Here is a 15,409-nt window from a genome sequence, read left to right on the forward strand (position 1 = left end):
AGGAAAGATTTTTATGTGCTCTGTTTGCTAGTTTATTATTTTGCAATAAAAGTGCAATTTTAAACTGAGCCTGTCGCGTGGGATTGTGTTTTTAACTGAGAAATTGTTATTTAGATGTAATGATAGGTACGTTTCAAAAGATAGCTTCAAAAGATAGCTTCAAAACAATGGGAATAAAAATACTGACTAGTTAGAGCAGACTGATTAAAATCAGCATAATCTGATTGTTTTGTTAGATTGAGAAGGCTGGTGCATAACTAAATAATCTGAAAATTATACACATGATTACACCTGTTCTTCGCTCATCAATCAGGGCGTGGAGAAAAGACACCGTCTTTCACTGGTCTGCCTCAAACTTTCAACCACAAACTTCCTGCTCTTAAAAAGGATACGTAGTGAAGTTAACTAAGAATCATTTGCTCTTCCCAGTTTAATGAAAACATGAGGCCTGTGTCCTCTCAAGTTTGGTGTTTCAATAAGAGCTGCAGAGGCCCAGAAATTATTTGCATTCCCTCTGCGCACTGACACTTCAGCTAAAATTCAGTTACATTTTGAGGAAATGCTTGGAAGCTTGTAAACAATGCATTTTAGGCCCTTGATTTGGCTTGCACGTAGAAACTCCTAAGCAAAATGTGTCACAGTTGTTTGGATCTGTAAAAGTTTTTTCACTTTTATTAAAAAAAAATAACATTAAAGTGAATAAATAATCTTAGAAAATATCACTGGTTCAAATAAATGTCCCAACCAAGAATCAAACCCATGATTACATGACCAATGCTGTAACTGACCTGTCACAATCACACCACAGAACTGGTTAAATAAGACTCTACCATGTTGGTGAAAATATCCTACATTTTGTCTTGTCCTCAGTTTTCTGTTCTGGTCCTCTCTGTGTGCTCCAAATGGATTTAAACAATATATCCACAACACAGAAGGTACTGCTGCAGCTATTCCTTTGTTTGATTTCACATCAGGTCAAGTGTTAGTGGTCATATTAATGCGCTAAAACCAGCTGAATGTGTCCACAGGGCAGAAAATCTGACGCCCCAAATCAAATTCTGTTGGATGGGCTGTTCAGATCACTGGACATGTTCCGATCTGCTTGATGAACGCAGGTCGCTGAGGGGTAGCACTCATAACAGTAACAGTAAATAAATTAGAAAATGAATCGCTAAAAATCACTTTAAATTTAATGTAAAATTGTCAAAATAGTTGAAAAAGTACACAGTAAATAATACACAGAAAGCTCAATAAGTCACATTGTCAGGAGGAACTACTTTGTGGGGCGAAGAAACTTCTTAGTTTTGCACCCCACCAGTATGAACCAGCTACCAACAGCATCTGTGCGGGATGGAATTTATGTCTGTCTGAAGGAAGACGGAAGTTGTGGATCTGTTCTTTTCAATGAGCCGTTTAATTTAGAACGGTTAGTCAGGGTGTACATTCTGTGAGGTAGAATGTAGCAACTTCCTCTTACTTCCTGAGCTCATGTTTGTCATATGTACATGCTGCACTCCTCCACTTAAAATGTTCTTCGTCCTGGTGAAAAAGCAGAGGAGCCCGTGTTTGTCTGCATCTGAGGAGAAAACAAAGAACATCTCAACTGCCTGTGACTTGGTTACCATTTTAAAGTCATATAAAAGATTTGGATCATTTGTGAACATCATATGGTGGCAAGTTGCATTGTTGATTTTGAATGGCCCAATGAAGCATAAAAATGGAATGCGGGAATAGCAGCATACAGAACCTCATTGTCATTGACCTACACAAGGTGAGATCAGTGAACAAGGCCAGGCTGATTCTGACAGATCCTGATCACCCACTCCATGGTGAGCTTGGGTTGCTTCCATCTGGACGCAGGTATCTGCTGCCCAGATGTAGGACAAAGACTGAAAAAGTCATTCATCCCTGTAGCGATCAGACTTCTCAACGAATGATGATTTCTATACTGTTATTTTAATGTTTAGTATTCAGAACTTAATTTGTAAACTGATTGATGCTGGAACGCAAATAGTGAGCAGGCCAGCTGGAGTGGGGTCCTCCCCTAGAAAATTTTGGATAAAGTCGATGCGATTTCCTGCATCTTGGTGTATTTTAACAGGTTGTTAAACATCTACCATTACCTACATTTGTAAACACTCGCTTCTGTCCTTCCCCCCTCCCTTTACTTGATGGTTCCGGGCTGACTCTTCTCCGTTAAATTCATTGGCTGACTCCACATGTGAAACCTCCAGGCACCTCCTCTGTCTGTTCATTGCTGCTGCATGTGGCCTCCTGCTCATGTATGACTGCCTGGTTAGCTCGTTCGGCACTTAACCTCACCACTCTTAGGGACGGAGATTTTTTTAAGGGTATTGGTGGAAATGCTTACATGAAGAGGCAGATCATTTGTGATATTAAGAAGTCATAAGTCACTGTTGTGTTTAAAATTAGTGTTTATGTATTTATTTTCAGTTCACATATCCAATGTTTTATTTGTTCAAGGCAGTCGTATTTGTCCATAACTTTATTACTAGTAAGCCTGACAGTTACCGGATCCAAGCAGTTACTGGAACACACTCTGTCAAAATAAGAGTTCCCGGATCCTGTTCAGGCAGGATCCAGCTCAGATTAAGTGCGGCTAGTGTGGATGTTTTATGTGCCTACTGACTGTGAAACAATTTGCCCCTTAGGAATAATAAAGATTTTTGAACTTTAACTTGGTCTTTGCAGCCATTTTGCTGCACTGTCATTTAAAAGAGCCTATATTGTCCCCTCCAGGCCCCCTTTGGTGGTGCCCCTGTTAGGCACATCACACAAAATGATTTTAAAATCAGACAAAATTTAAACTTTTTTTTTTAGAACGCTTTACAAATATCACTTACTATTTAAAAAAAAATCATAGCAAGTCCGAAGGAAACGAAATACACTAAATAAAGCATGGCTGAGTACTAATTACATCTTGACTCTGCTGTTGTGTTGTTATTGCTCTGTCATGTTGGGGCAGGCCCAGCACGAGACGCCGCGCGAGCCAGCTGAAGCCGTCACTTCCTGGTTGACCGCTCCCTGCCGACCAGAAGGAGAACTGCAGGTTAAAGGAAGAGGAGGAGGAGGAGGCAGGAGAGAAAAACTGACACGTGGATTATTCCTCTCCGGGCATCAGGAACAACAGACTTCCTCCTCCAGTTCACTGAGTGTTCGTTCATCGACATCCCGCGCCTGGACTTTTCTCTCCTTCCTGCCTTGAAACGCGCACTTTTCCTCCACCAGAAAGAAACAGGCAGAGAGAGAGAGAGAGAGAGGAAGTCGTACGGTCGACACAGACTCTGCCATCACCTCACGTTGAATGGCAGTAATTCAAAAACATGCCAAGAACTGCGGTCCAGATTCGGTCTGTCACAAGGAGAACCACCCGCCCGACAAGCCCGGGGTCCCTGGATGTCACAAGAAGTGGCCTGAAGCCCACACCTACTGGTCCAGGTAACATTCTCAGCTGTGAGGTCCACGTCACTGCGTGTCTCAGAGACGCTTTTAATCTGAAATATTACTTTTAAACAGACTTTTATTCTGTAACTAACGAGGCTGGGGGTCATCTTAGTAGTGAAAGGACACGTGTACTCAGACAAAGTCAGATAAGCTGTTTTTAAGAAGAATAACCCCCAAAATGACATTTCATTAATAGAATGTACACTTCTGATTTGGGAGCTTTTGACTCCTTTTTTCCTCCCTCCCCTGGACTTTATCCATAGAAGTTGTAAACATACCCAAAGTTGGATAATTGAAGTTAATGTCTTAAACAAGCAGAGTGATTTTATGTTTGTGGTACATTATAATAAATGCATAATAATCTTTATTTAAGACTGGTCTGAGGAACATATGTTCTCCCATTTCGGACACAATGAACAGCAAAATAAACCTTATTCTGATCTATAAAAGTTAAACTTAGTTGTAGTTTATTTTCATAAATCCATCCATCCATTTATCTTTACAAGCTTCTTCCTTTTCGGGTCACTGCTTAGTGAGGAAAACAGTTTGTATGTGACTCCTCAGACTGATGAAGCCCTTCTGATGGAGGGCGAAACGGCTCTCGACAAATAACAAGGAACTGTCCAATGACCTGACTGAACAATGTTGGATTCCTTAAATGTATTTCCTCTCCAATGCTGGTTCTCTGTTGTAGCTTTAGCAAGTTTTCTTCACAACGTCTAGATGCCAAAATGCATCAGCATCGTAAAGCATTTAAGTTCAGGCGTAAATAAAGTGGGCTTTGTGGGCGTACAGGAAAAGTTTATACTTGCACATTAAAGAATAGCCTGACCAAAAGAGTTGGTTTAGAATAGTCTGGAATTTTGAAATGGAAAACTTGTAGGAGCCCTGTGGTTTGGGAGCTTTTACTATTAAGTTTAAACTTGCCTACCAGCATTGGAGGGTGGGGGCTTTCCACCCAAACACACCTCATTTATGGCAGCACGACAGCTCAGTGGTTAGCACTGTTGCCTCACAGCAAGAAGGTCCTGGGTTCAATCCCCAGTTGGACCTGAAGTCTTTCTGTGTGGAGTTTGCATGTTCTTCTCGTGCTTGCGTGGGCTTTCTCCAGATACTCCGGTTTCTCCCCCAGACCAAAAACATGCATGTTAGGCTGCCTTCAGGCCTCTCTTGCAAAAGAAATCTGTGATCTCAATGGGATTGCCTGGTTAAATAAAAGTTAATAAATAAAGTCTTCTTTCTCCACTCTGTGCAGGCCCGTGGCGAGGCTATGGACGGTGGTGCTGTTGCTCGGAACGTGCCTCCTCTACTGTGCCCGTGTGGCGATGCCCATCTGTGCCGTCAGCATGGCGGAGAAGTTCAACTGGAGCAAGAGGGAGTCTGGCATGGTGCTGGGCAGCTTCTTCTGGGGATACTGCTTCACCCAGGTGTTCGGAGGCTACGTCAGTGACCGGTGAGACACGTGGCATCCGCTCAAGTGGATTCGGAAAAGACTGGCATGAGCGTCCTGCTGGTCCGTAGCACAGTGTGTTATTTACACGGAAACGTCACTGATGGAACCACTCTGTGGCTGTGACGCAAACAAGCACAGCAGTGTTTGCTTAGTCTGGAGCGATAACGCTGCAAATGAAGCTGAATGTTTTCTTTGTCTTACCATCCGGCTATGGACAAACAGTGTCATTAAGAAATAAACTGTCCCTGTGTCAAGAGTTGCTCAACTTGGAGATGTCATTTGAACATTGTAATCTATTTATACTTGCTGCTTTAAAATATTATGAAGTAGTTGATCTTTTCTTCCATTTAATTTAATTTTGGAAAGGTTCCTTGAAGTTTATCACCCATTTTTTAGGAGAGATTAGCCAACAAGCTGTCTTACAAACTCGCAGCAACACGTTGAACATAAATACAGTGTAGGCATCGTGAAATCTAGTCAAAGGCGCGTTTATTTAATAAATTACGTCATGCCTTCGCATTCACCAGACGAAAATGCAGCGGTACGAGTTATCCAAGTTAAGAGTGTCTGCCTGCCTGCTTGTCCCTCACTGTCTCTCCGTGCTTCTTTAGAGTGGGAGGTGAAAAGGTCCTCCTGCTGTCTGCAGCTGCCTGGGGATCAATGACAGCCTTCACCCCCATCTTGGCCCACCTCTGCTCCCAGCCCATTGTCTCCATGACGTTGGCTCGCTTCCTCATGGGCCTGCTTCAAGGTGAGGAGCTAGCTGAAGGTGTGCTCGAGTCATCTCTTCAGATTACATCAGTGAGACAAAAAGATGCAAATTATGGGATGACTGACCTTTCTGATAAAACCAGTTTTTATTAAAAACCTAGCATCACTTGAAGGTATGCACATCGACACAGCCTTTCATGCCAGAGTTTTAGACTAAGATTATTTTATGATAAGAGAGGATGGACTTATTGCCATTTTGGTCAAACCTGTTAGCTCATGTGCGATCTGTTGGCACATGAAGTAATTGAGGATGGCTAACAATTTTATATAGTAAATAATATAGTATTCTCATACACACAACAACAACACATGGACTGAAACACCACTACCTGCACTTTCATCTGTTAGCCCACTACTGTACATACTGTACACATAATCTACTACCTACTGTTGATAAGTACTCACATACTTTATATTTTTTCTTTTATATAGTTTGTTTATACCCCTTCATATTTATAACCTGTTCATAGTCTGTACACTCATAACCTGTATATATTTATACTTATAGTAGTATTAGGATATTCAAAACAACTTACTGTATATTGTAATATATATATATACTTACAGTTTTGCTAAGCACTTCTGGATGGATGCAAACTGTATTTCATTGCTTTGTACTTGTGACATGTGCAATGACAATAAAGTTGAATTCTATTCTAATAGCTGCAAAATTGACAGTTTTTTTTTTTGTGTGTGTTTTGCTACAGTCGGTTAGTCGTGCTGGCCATTAGATTAACATTAAAAGTGACTCATTTGTAGATGTACATCTCTGAAAGTTTAATTAAAAAGTGGTTCATGAGAAATTTTGGCAACATTCAGACTGAAATGACTCCAATGGTCAAGTTTTATAAAACAAATTTGGCACGATCAGATATTTTAGCTCCGCTTCTTAAAATTGGCTGACTCGCTGCCATTCTTATTTTCTAAAGTCAGCTGACTCTGGCAACTATCTTCACTGGTGTTGACTTGACCAAAAATGTATCACTTTTTAGATGTACGAGTAGTGATTTTGTTCTGAAAGTTTATATAAAGTCCATCCACTGGTTCATGAGATATTGTGCTAACGCTACAGACAACTGTTCAATTCACTGAATAACAGTTTCCTAACCTAACTCCTGACCAAAACAAAACAGGATAAAACTGATGTTTAGACAAAAAAAAAAGCCTTCCTCCTGCAGCTAGTGCTCACCGTTTACAAAAAGTGGCTTTAGGTGCAGATTCACAAATCGATTAAAAAAAACCTCAAACTATGACACATTTCAAATACTAAACAAATCAGAATGTCCAAACCTGAACTGAAACTATGCTGGCCTTCTGTAGAAAGAGCATAGTTGTCCATAGGGTTCTGGTCCAGACTGCAGGCTCAAACAAGACGATCACAGTCCTACAGTTCAGCAGCCATATACACGCACACATATACACGTGCACACACACACAGACGTGAGCAAAAACATTATTGTCTTTGGCCGCAATCAAAAAGTGTTGGAAAAGCTACAAATTTAGACTTAAAGACATCTATTTAAAACTAGTGCACAGCATTAACTTTACAGCTCTATCAGTAAATGTACAGTTATTATTACTGTGTGCACTTCATAATGAAATGGGCCTCGACCATTACAATCATCAGCTGATCATGTGACATCTATGAATGTGTACTTCTATTAATAACAGCAGAGAGCTTGGTTGCGTAGACGTCTTTACTTTACTTGATATACCAGTACTACATTACTCACAACAGTTTCTCTGTTGTTGTTGCTGTTGTTGGGAAGTTTTGTATTGTATTAAACAAAGCTTCCATATGAACTGTTTCAATTATGAAACCAGGCATTGTTTCATCAACACAAACTCAAGATGGTTTAAAACCTTATTTTTCTTTTCAGAAATAGAGTCTGTCATGATTTCCCTTTGCTGCCATGAAAGTCAGGCGTTAATGTGCTTGTGTGTGCATGCGTGTGTAGGTTTGTCTGTTTGCACATTGTCTTATGAACTGGTAGACAGATTGCGTCAACCAGTTTCAAGGTGGCCGCCGCAGTGAGTCAACCTTGGCAAATACAAACATGACCATAACTCATAACTGTTACAGATATTAAGCTCAAATTTGAAGTGGTCGTAGCTGAGCATTGTACACAACACATACTTTGAGTACTAACAGATTAAGTAGAATCTTTGTTTAAAACTGTAGATATTCATTCCATTCGAGGCATGCTTGTTGTATTTTTATATTTTTTGTATATGTTGCTTTACATTTCTTTTTTTTTGCTGTGCATTAGGAGTTCATTACCCTTCCCTGGCAAGTCTGTGCTCACAAAAGGTGGTGGAAAGTGAAAGAGGCTTCCTCATGAGCACTGTGGGTAGTGGCTCCTATCTGGGGTGAGTCAAATGTGCTGTAGTAAGGGATACTTAGGAAGAAAATTACTTTTCTGAAGTACTGAAAAAGTGATTAAAGCTGTGTTTGTTGAGATACCCCAGTCACCCTTTGAACCAAGCAAGCTAAACCATTTATATCCAGCTGTTTAAAAGCTGCACTTGTGTGAATTGTCCTTTCTTTCTTTTGTTTTTCTTTTAGCACTCTGTTGATCGGCGGGGCTGGTTCCCTCATGTTAGACCTGTACGGCTGGGAGAGTGTTTTCTATGTCTCTGGTCTCATGTCAGTCCTGTGGGCCTACTGCATGTGGAAATACCTCCTCAAAGGAGAAGGCAGGAGAAGTTTCCTCTGTATCAACAGCATCACTGCTGTCATTTCATGCTTATGTTTTGCACCTGCTCATGGGTATACCTGGGACAGTGTCCCACTGGATACTCATGCTTGTCCGTTTTGTGTTTGCAGGGCCTATAATCACTTTAGAGTCCCTGGGCAGTGGTGGGACCCCGTCAAAACTTAATAGAAGACATTGGCTACGACTCCTCAAACAACCTCCTGTCTGGTAAGATTAGAAATAAAGCCTGTGTGTATGCTAACAAATGTGCAGACTTCATCTTCCCTATAATCTCAAGTACTGAGTTCTTCTGCAGTATGTCCCTCCAGGAACAGCTCAGAGCACAGAAATGTATGTACAGCTATTAGGGGCATAACGGTATGCCAAAATCACAGTTTGGCATGTACCTTGGTATGAGGGTCACGATTAAGGACATGAAGAAGGAGAAACCAATGTCAAATTACAGTTTTTCATCCAATCTGAACCATAACCCTTAGGTAAAAAAGAAACTCGGATAAACTCCAGAAAGTTGTATATCTTAAGAAAGCATTACTATTAAAGTAAAACCAAAACTAATGACTGTTTGCTTCAGTATTGGAACTTGATGCTAAATGAAAAGGAACTTGGATATAATCTCTCAATGCAAACTTTTAAAACAAATTAAATGGTGAAACACACCTAGCTTCTCAAATGGCTGGGTGTACGGGGGGAAATGATCCTTGATATTGGGGGATATAAATACATCTTCAAATAGTACTCATTAGTACTAGTAGTCATTTGTTTGGCTTTTGGCTTGAATTGTTAACACACTGCTGAATATCCTGATGCATGCTCAGTAATCCAGGTAGATAAATCTAACAAGGTTGAGTCTAAGTAGGTATCTTTGCAGACAAATATGGAAGGTGTATTTGGAGGGCCACATCTGATTGGACGATAAAAAAACAGGCGTTACTGGAGGGCCACATCGGATTGGACGAAAAAACAAGGCGTTATTGGCAGATTGTGTTAACCACAGACATATTATGTCTATGGTGTTAACCGGTTTGACATTAGCCGCGTCTCCATAACTTCTCTTTCTGCCTCTCTTAACACATAACTTCCGGTTACATTTCAAAATAAGAGCAACATAAATGGGTAGTGGGGAGGGTTAAATTATTGTTTTTTTTACATTAATAAACAATCTGTTTTGGTTGGTGAATAATGTGAAAATAGCTACAATCAATTCATAAATAAAGACAAAGTAACCAAAATATTAATGATACTTAAACTGGCTTTGGGACAAAGGATGTTTCCTTTAACTTCACATTTTCTTGTTCAACCTTTTAAAGCAGTCACTGCAGATGAGTGATTTGTCAGTTTCTGTAATATTTCTGCAACTGGAGCAGGTATTTCTGTTTACTGGTTCACTTCCTCAGCTGTCTCACATTTTAAGGGTCAGTCCTACTCCATGTTTCAGCTCCTTTCATAGATCAGATCTCATAGAAGAACTTCTAAAGAGCTAATTTTGTTTTTAGCTTTTGTTTTGGGCCATTATCTCGTTACAGGACTCATGATCTTTAATTTGACTTTTTGACAAATGGGAGCAGGTTTAGCTTCAGATGCTTCATATTTCATTGTACCCAGACCACACTCAAGCCAATTTGTGTCAGGTGCAGCCTACAACCCAAGAACAAAAGATAATCTTCTTGTGTTTGACAGTAGATATAATGCTGTTTCTTAGAAACCTTCAGTTTTAACAAAGAGCTGACGTAACTTACCTAAAGAACCAGCAAATACATCTAGCCAATCAGTGTTTGTCCTTTAGAAACTCCTATTCTCCAGAAACGCCCACTTTTGGTCTGCAGAGAACTCCTTCTCGTTGAGCCAGGTCCTCTGGAAGGGTTCTTCTTATCTGAAATGTTTCATCTTTTACAAGAATCCATCCATTGAACCTGACAGTCATGTTAGACACTGTTGGATAATTACAGCCTGTATTTCAAAGTTAGGCATTTGATGTAGAGCGGGAAAGAATGAATGCTACACTGGACCACAGACTTCTGTCAAACCACTTTAACATCATTTTAACCAAATCAGATATTGTCATCAAAACTGAGCAGGCTTTGATACAAAGAGCTTGATGTTTTCAGGTGTAACTGGTTGTGTTTTTCTCGACTCTCTCCTCAGTGCTGTGATAGTGACGCACCTCTGCACAGCAAGTACTTTCTTCACTCTGTTGTCATGGCTGCCAATGTTCTTTAAAGACTCTTTCCCTGATGCCAAGGTAACAATAAACCTCTCATGCTCCTTGAAGTCATACATTTGACCTGCAGTTTGCAAGAAAAATAACTAAAACCAAATAGATTGTAGCATCTAAAATAGACAGACTGCAGTTTTATTGTAATATTGGTCTCATTTAAAAAAAAATATTGTTCCTGTGCCTCAGATTTCTGTAACGCCTGAGTTTGACAGTACTGACTTAAATCTTTAGAAAGCTTACCTGAGGTTGGTTGTTAATGTGTTGTTCCTCCAGGGCTGGGTGTTTAATGTCATTCCTTGGTTGGTGGCCATACCCTCGTCCCTCTTTAGTGGTTGCCTATCTGACCACCTCATACGTCAAGGTATGGAACATGAGTCAAAGATATCTGAGCCATTTTAAAATGCATGTTGTTGACAAAGCAGCTGCTTATTTATCTCTCCATCCCCTCAGGTTTTGACACAGCTTCAGTAAGAAAGTTGATGCAGGTACAAGATTTGAAATGACTATTATTCTTATATTTTATGTCTTCTTGGTCCAACACCCATTCACTCCATCTTTACCACAGTATAATGTGTATAATTTTAACCTGGGTTTTGTGTATTTCTTCATTTAGTTTTTCTCTATGGGAGTGTCCAGTGTTTTTACTGTCCTTCTTTGCGGGGACACCAACTTTTTCTGGGCTGTAGCATTTGTATCAGCCACCATGGGCCTCACCACCTTCAGCCACAGGTACTGGCACCTGTACACACTTTTAGAGTAACTTGTTGCTTAACATTTATGGTGCTATTTAAAGGTTATCTTTATTTTAATTTGTACCACCACAAAACAGCTTTTTAGACATTAACATTTTTATTATTTTACTGCCTGATATATCAAACAAATAGTACCCTGAATAGTGCGATGCTGTGATTGCAGGAGTTCCACAAGGATTGATTTTTGGACTGTTGTTGTTTAGTTTGAACATGAAGGATATTCTGCAGATGTGTGAGGATGTTAGCATTTTAGTGTTTGCAGATGACACTGTTCTATGTACTTGCTTTATTTTGAAAAAGCTCAACAAGTAGCTGTTGCAATTTATAACTGATAACGTTTCAGTTTGTTGAGAAGACTTTCTCTCCATGTCTCACAATAAAGTATAGCTAGTAGAGTTTCACAAATGCTTGTGTAAATGGTCCAGAAATTAATAGTTTAAGGTAAACATTATAGTGCAATTTTAGAGCAATCTGTTGAACTGAAAATTACATCATGTAGATGGTAGTACATTGAAATATTATATACCTCTTGTATTTCTGGACACATTAAAAATCTTCTTAATGAGAAAACCTTTAATGGTGTTTATTAAATGCAGTGATGTTGTTTGATCTAATAATACATGACTTGCTAGTCTCAAGCAAGTCAGGCAACTTTAAAACCAGTCAAATTACTAAATAGCCAAGCTTCTAAAGTACTGGATTAAAAATCATTGCAGTATCCAAGTGGGAATATACTTACTAAAGATAGGATGTGTCATTTTGAGAATCAAACCATGCACTTAGGTAAAGAGCTTTTTTTTTTTTTAAATGAGTTAAAAAATGCACATCCACCATCTAAAAGTTGGATCCTCCATGTCTGCAGTTCAAGGGCAGTATAGAACAAGAACTCATTGTTGGTCAGTCTGCCTTGTTTTGTGTAAGATGAGTGAGGTGTAGATCTCTGTTCTTGATGGTTTAAAAATATGCAGATTTCCATGTTTTTAACGAGTCCAAACATATTTATTTATAACCAGAGTTTTGTCAAAGTTTAAGAACAGATATCAGTTAGTTACAGCTTGTTTGGTAATATTTAAAATTACATGATTTTAAATATATTAGTAGAAAACATAGTCAGGTTGAGTAATGTTTGAGGCAGGTGTGTTATGTGTGTTTAAATGTTTGAGTGTTGGCTGGTTTAACTTTGAACTTATGCTTTATGAGTTTGTTGTGTGACTGTATTTTATTTACATTCTGCCTCAGGTACTTTAGGTGGACATTTCCTGTGGCTAAACCTAGCGCAGTGTCTATCCTACATGATCCCATTTAAATACACTCAACTGAACTTAACCAACTGGAACAAAGTTCATTTTGAGTGAATTTGACACTTCTCTAACTTTTATACATGTTGTTCTTAAGTTGGGCTTGAACCCACTTTGTGCTCGGAGATGTTTGTTTTTTCAGCCACTTGAGAAAATGGATGAAACCACGGTCTTATTGTGCCCAACCTGTTTTGGAAACAAGCATTTCTGCTAAAACACATTTAATTTTTACAGTCGGTTTAAAAAGGTTCAACAGTTTATGCTATTGTTTAAGCAAACATTACCCAAAGTTTTGCAAAGATCTTTTTTAACGTGGACTGTTCTTGCATGCAAATTATTACACCTCGTCCATTCTAATGAACATTTACTGTTATTTTCAACGTGTACAGCAGAGCGAGAGTCCTTTTTGAGATTATTTTACTTTTCTATGAACATTTTGGGGCTCTATGTTTCACAAAAACAAGATGGGCTTTAAACTGGAATAATCAACCTACACAATCTCTAACCATCTACTACAGCACGTTTAAACAAAATGTGAACTCAGAAGTTGGCGGGATATCTCCTCTCTGCAGATAACTCTGGTTCTGAATACACTTAAGACAAAACGCACGTTTTAATAGTTTTATTCTCATACAACTGTTTAAACCAGGGCTATTCAACTGCCAGCCCGGGGGCCAAGTCAGGCCCACAGATGAACTCAGTTCAGTCCACCAATGTGTTCATTTTTAAATAAAACAAACTGACTGACGATAACCGCTGGATGTCTGGCCCCGGAGCTCTTGGCTCTCAGTAATTTTTGCCCCCTGAGCAGTTTAGTTGAATAACCCTGTTTTAAACTCTTTATTGATAAGTCAAACTTCATCTTTATATATATCTTTGCAGTTCCAGGGAGTTGTTGCTAAGATCAAAAGATTTTTGTATGATTTTTCTTGCCGTTAATCTGGCTTTTTGCTTTTCATTTGAAAGAAAACTCAGCAGGAACTATTGTAAAAAGATCTGACTGGCAAAACCTCTTTGGTCATTTCAGCAGTTTATTCTCTCAGAGCAATTTAATGCTAAATATCCAAACGTTAACATGGTTGTTAGCAGATTTATTCCAGGCTGACTGATAAAGACAGAATGGATACTTCATGTAGTATTTCATGAAGGCACGGAGTCTTGTATTTAGTTTTTCCATGCATTGCTTCTACATTCTTTATTTTTTGGTTAAATAACTGACGGTAAATTATGTGTTATGGTTTATCCTTATTTTGATCTCTGATGCCAAACACATTAAATGTAACATTTTGGATTCATTACAAAGTAAACGTAATGTTAAGCCTAACTCCAAGAAAGAAACATGCAGTCAGCGAAAGTGGAATGTTAAATAATGCAGAGGTCTGTGATACAGGCACGACTTCTCTTGTAATCTGTTTTCCCTGAATATTACAAAATCAAACTAACATCGATTTCTGTTACAGTGGTGTTTCTTTAAATGTCCAAGATCTTGCTCCTTCCTGTGCTGGAGCTCTGTTTGGTAAGTTTAAAGAACCAAAAACAATAATCTAATGGGATAACAAATATTACACCTTTTGCTTTCTTTTTTCCAGGGGTCATGAATACATGTGGTGCGTTCTCAGGTGAGTTTGTGGTGATGCAGACACGGTCATCAGGAATCTTTTAGCAGCTGTCGCTAACACTGTGGATTCAAATAGAGGTTTCCCTTTTGTGAAGTCAAAGTTTAGGATGACACGTCGCTGACAGGTGTCCTGGCTCTCATCTGCCATGCATTTTTCATCAAGGGACTGTATAATCAAATCTGTATGAATAAAACAGGAAGCAGAGGATGACAGTTGATGTTGACACTGAAGGGAGGATGAAATCCTGTGGCTTTTTCGCTACTTTTTTGTTATTTTTTTAAATCTAATCTGATTAACAAATGCTTTTAAGGTTAATTACTTTATGTTTGGGTTTGTTTGCAGGAGTCTTAATGGTGTACTTTTCGGGGTATCTCATCGAGGCGACAGGCTCGTGGGCGTCGATGTTTGCACTCATCACCACCTTCAACCTGCTGGGCCTTTTCACCTTCTTGGCTTTTGCCGAAGCTCGCCGGGTCGATATCGATCCCAGTAAGGTCCGCCACAACATTCATATCTGAATGTGGGAGAGAATGTGTTTTTGGCCCCAAACCCGATGCGAGTTTGGACAATCTGTAGCCCGAACAAGATCTGCTTTGGCTCAGCAGTAGGTAGCAAGCAGCACATGGAGCCAACCTGCAGACAAGAGTCGATTGACGGTGTCTGGTTACTGAAAAAGAGTTACTGAAAAGCACACAGCTGAGCATGTGTGATGTTGCTGAATAATCCTGCCGCTGCATATTTGAGTCCTGGAGTTGGGGGTTGCTCTGCTGGTTCAGGGACGGGGGGAAGGGGGTGATAGCCTTGTATAACCTCCAGCTTGTGTGGTGCTTAAACAGTTGCAGGGAAACTGTTTACTCTTGGCTGTATTGAAGCTAAAAAAATGCACAGAGATTATCTGAAAGCTGTAACTTGCCGGTTCAGTGAGGAGCTGTCGCAGGGATGGCTGTCTGAAGAGCTCTCTGGCAGCTGTGATAAACAAACCTTTTTTTTTTTTTTTTTAACCCTGTTAGATAAGAAAAGTGAACATCCAAACTCATACCTGACGTCATTCAGTGGAGCAACTTGTTCTCTTTGTAAGGTTTCCACTGCCTGCAGCCTTCTCCATGATGGCCGCCAATT

The 15,409-nt window shown here is 39.6% G+C and overlaps 1 protein-coding gene across 1 annotated transcript; it reads left to right on the forward strand.

Moving 5' to 3' along the window:
• Positions 1 to 3,325: 3,325 nt before the first annotated feature.
• Positions 3,326 to 14,896, forward strand: slc17a9b (solute carrier family 17 member 9b). Its single transcript, XM_037684069.1, has 13 exons — positions 3,326 to 3,459; positions 4,721 to 4,918; positions 5,530 to 5,669; positions 7,960 to 8,059; positions 8,256 to 8,386; positions 8,517 to 8,613; positions 10,549 to 10,645; positions 10,895 to 10,982; positions 11,072 to 11,106; positions 11,235 to 11,350; positions 14,132 to 14,187; positions 14,261 to 14,290; positions 14,633 to 14,896. The coding sequence occupies exons 1-13, from the start codon at positions 3,326 to 3,328 to the stop codon at positions 14,806 to 14,808; spliced, it is 1,398 nt and encodes a 465-aa protein (XP_037539997.1). The 3' UTR covers positions 14,809 to 14,896.
• The last annotated feature ends 513 nt before the right edge of the window (positions 14,897 to 15,409 follow it).

Source organism: Nematolebias whitei, chromosome 11 (assembly GCF_014905685.2).
Source record: "Nematolebias whitei isolate Nwh7 chromosome 11, NemWhi1, whole genome shotgun sequence".
In the NCBI taxonomy this organism is placed as follows: Eukaryota; Metazoa; Chordata; class Actinopteri; order Cyprinodontiformes; family Rivulidae; genus Nematolebias; species Nematolebias whitei.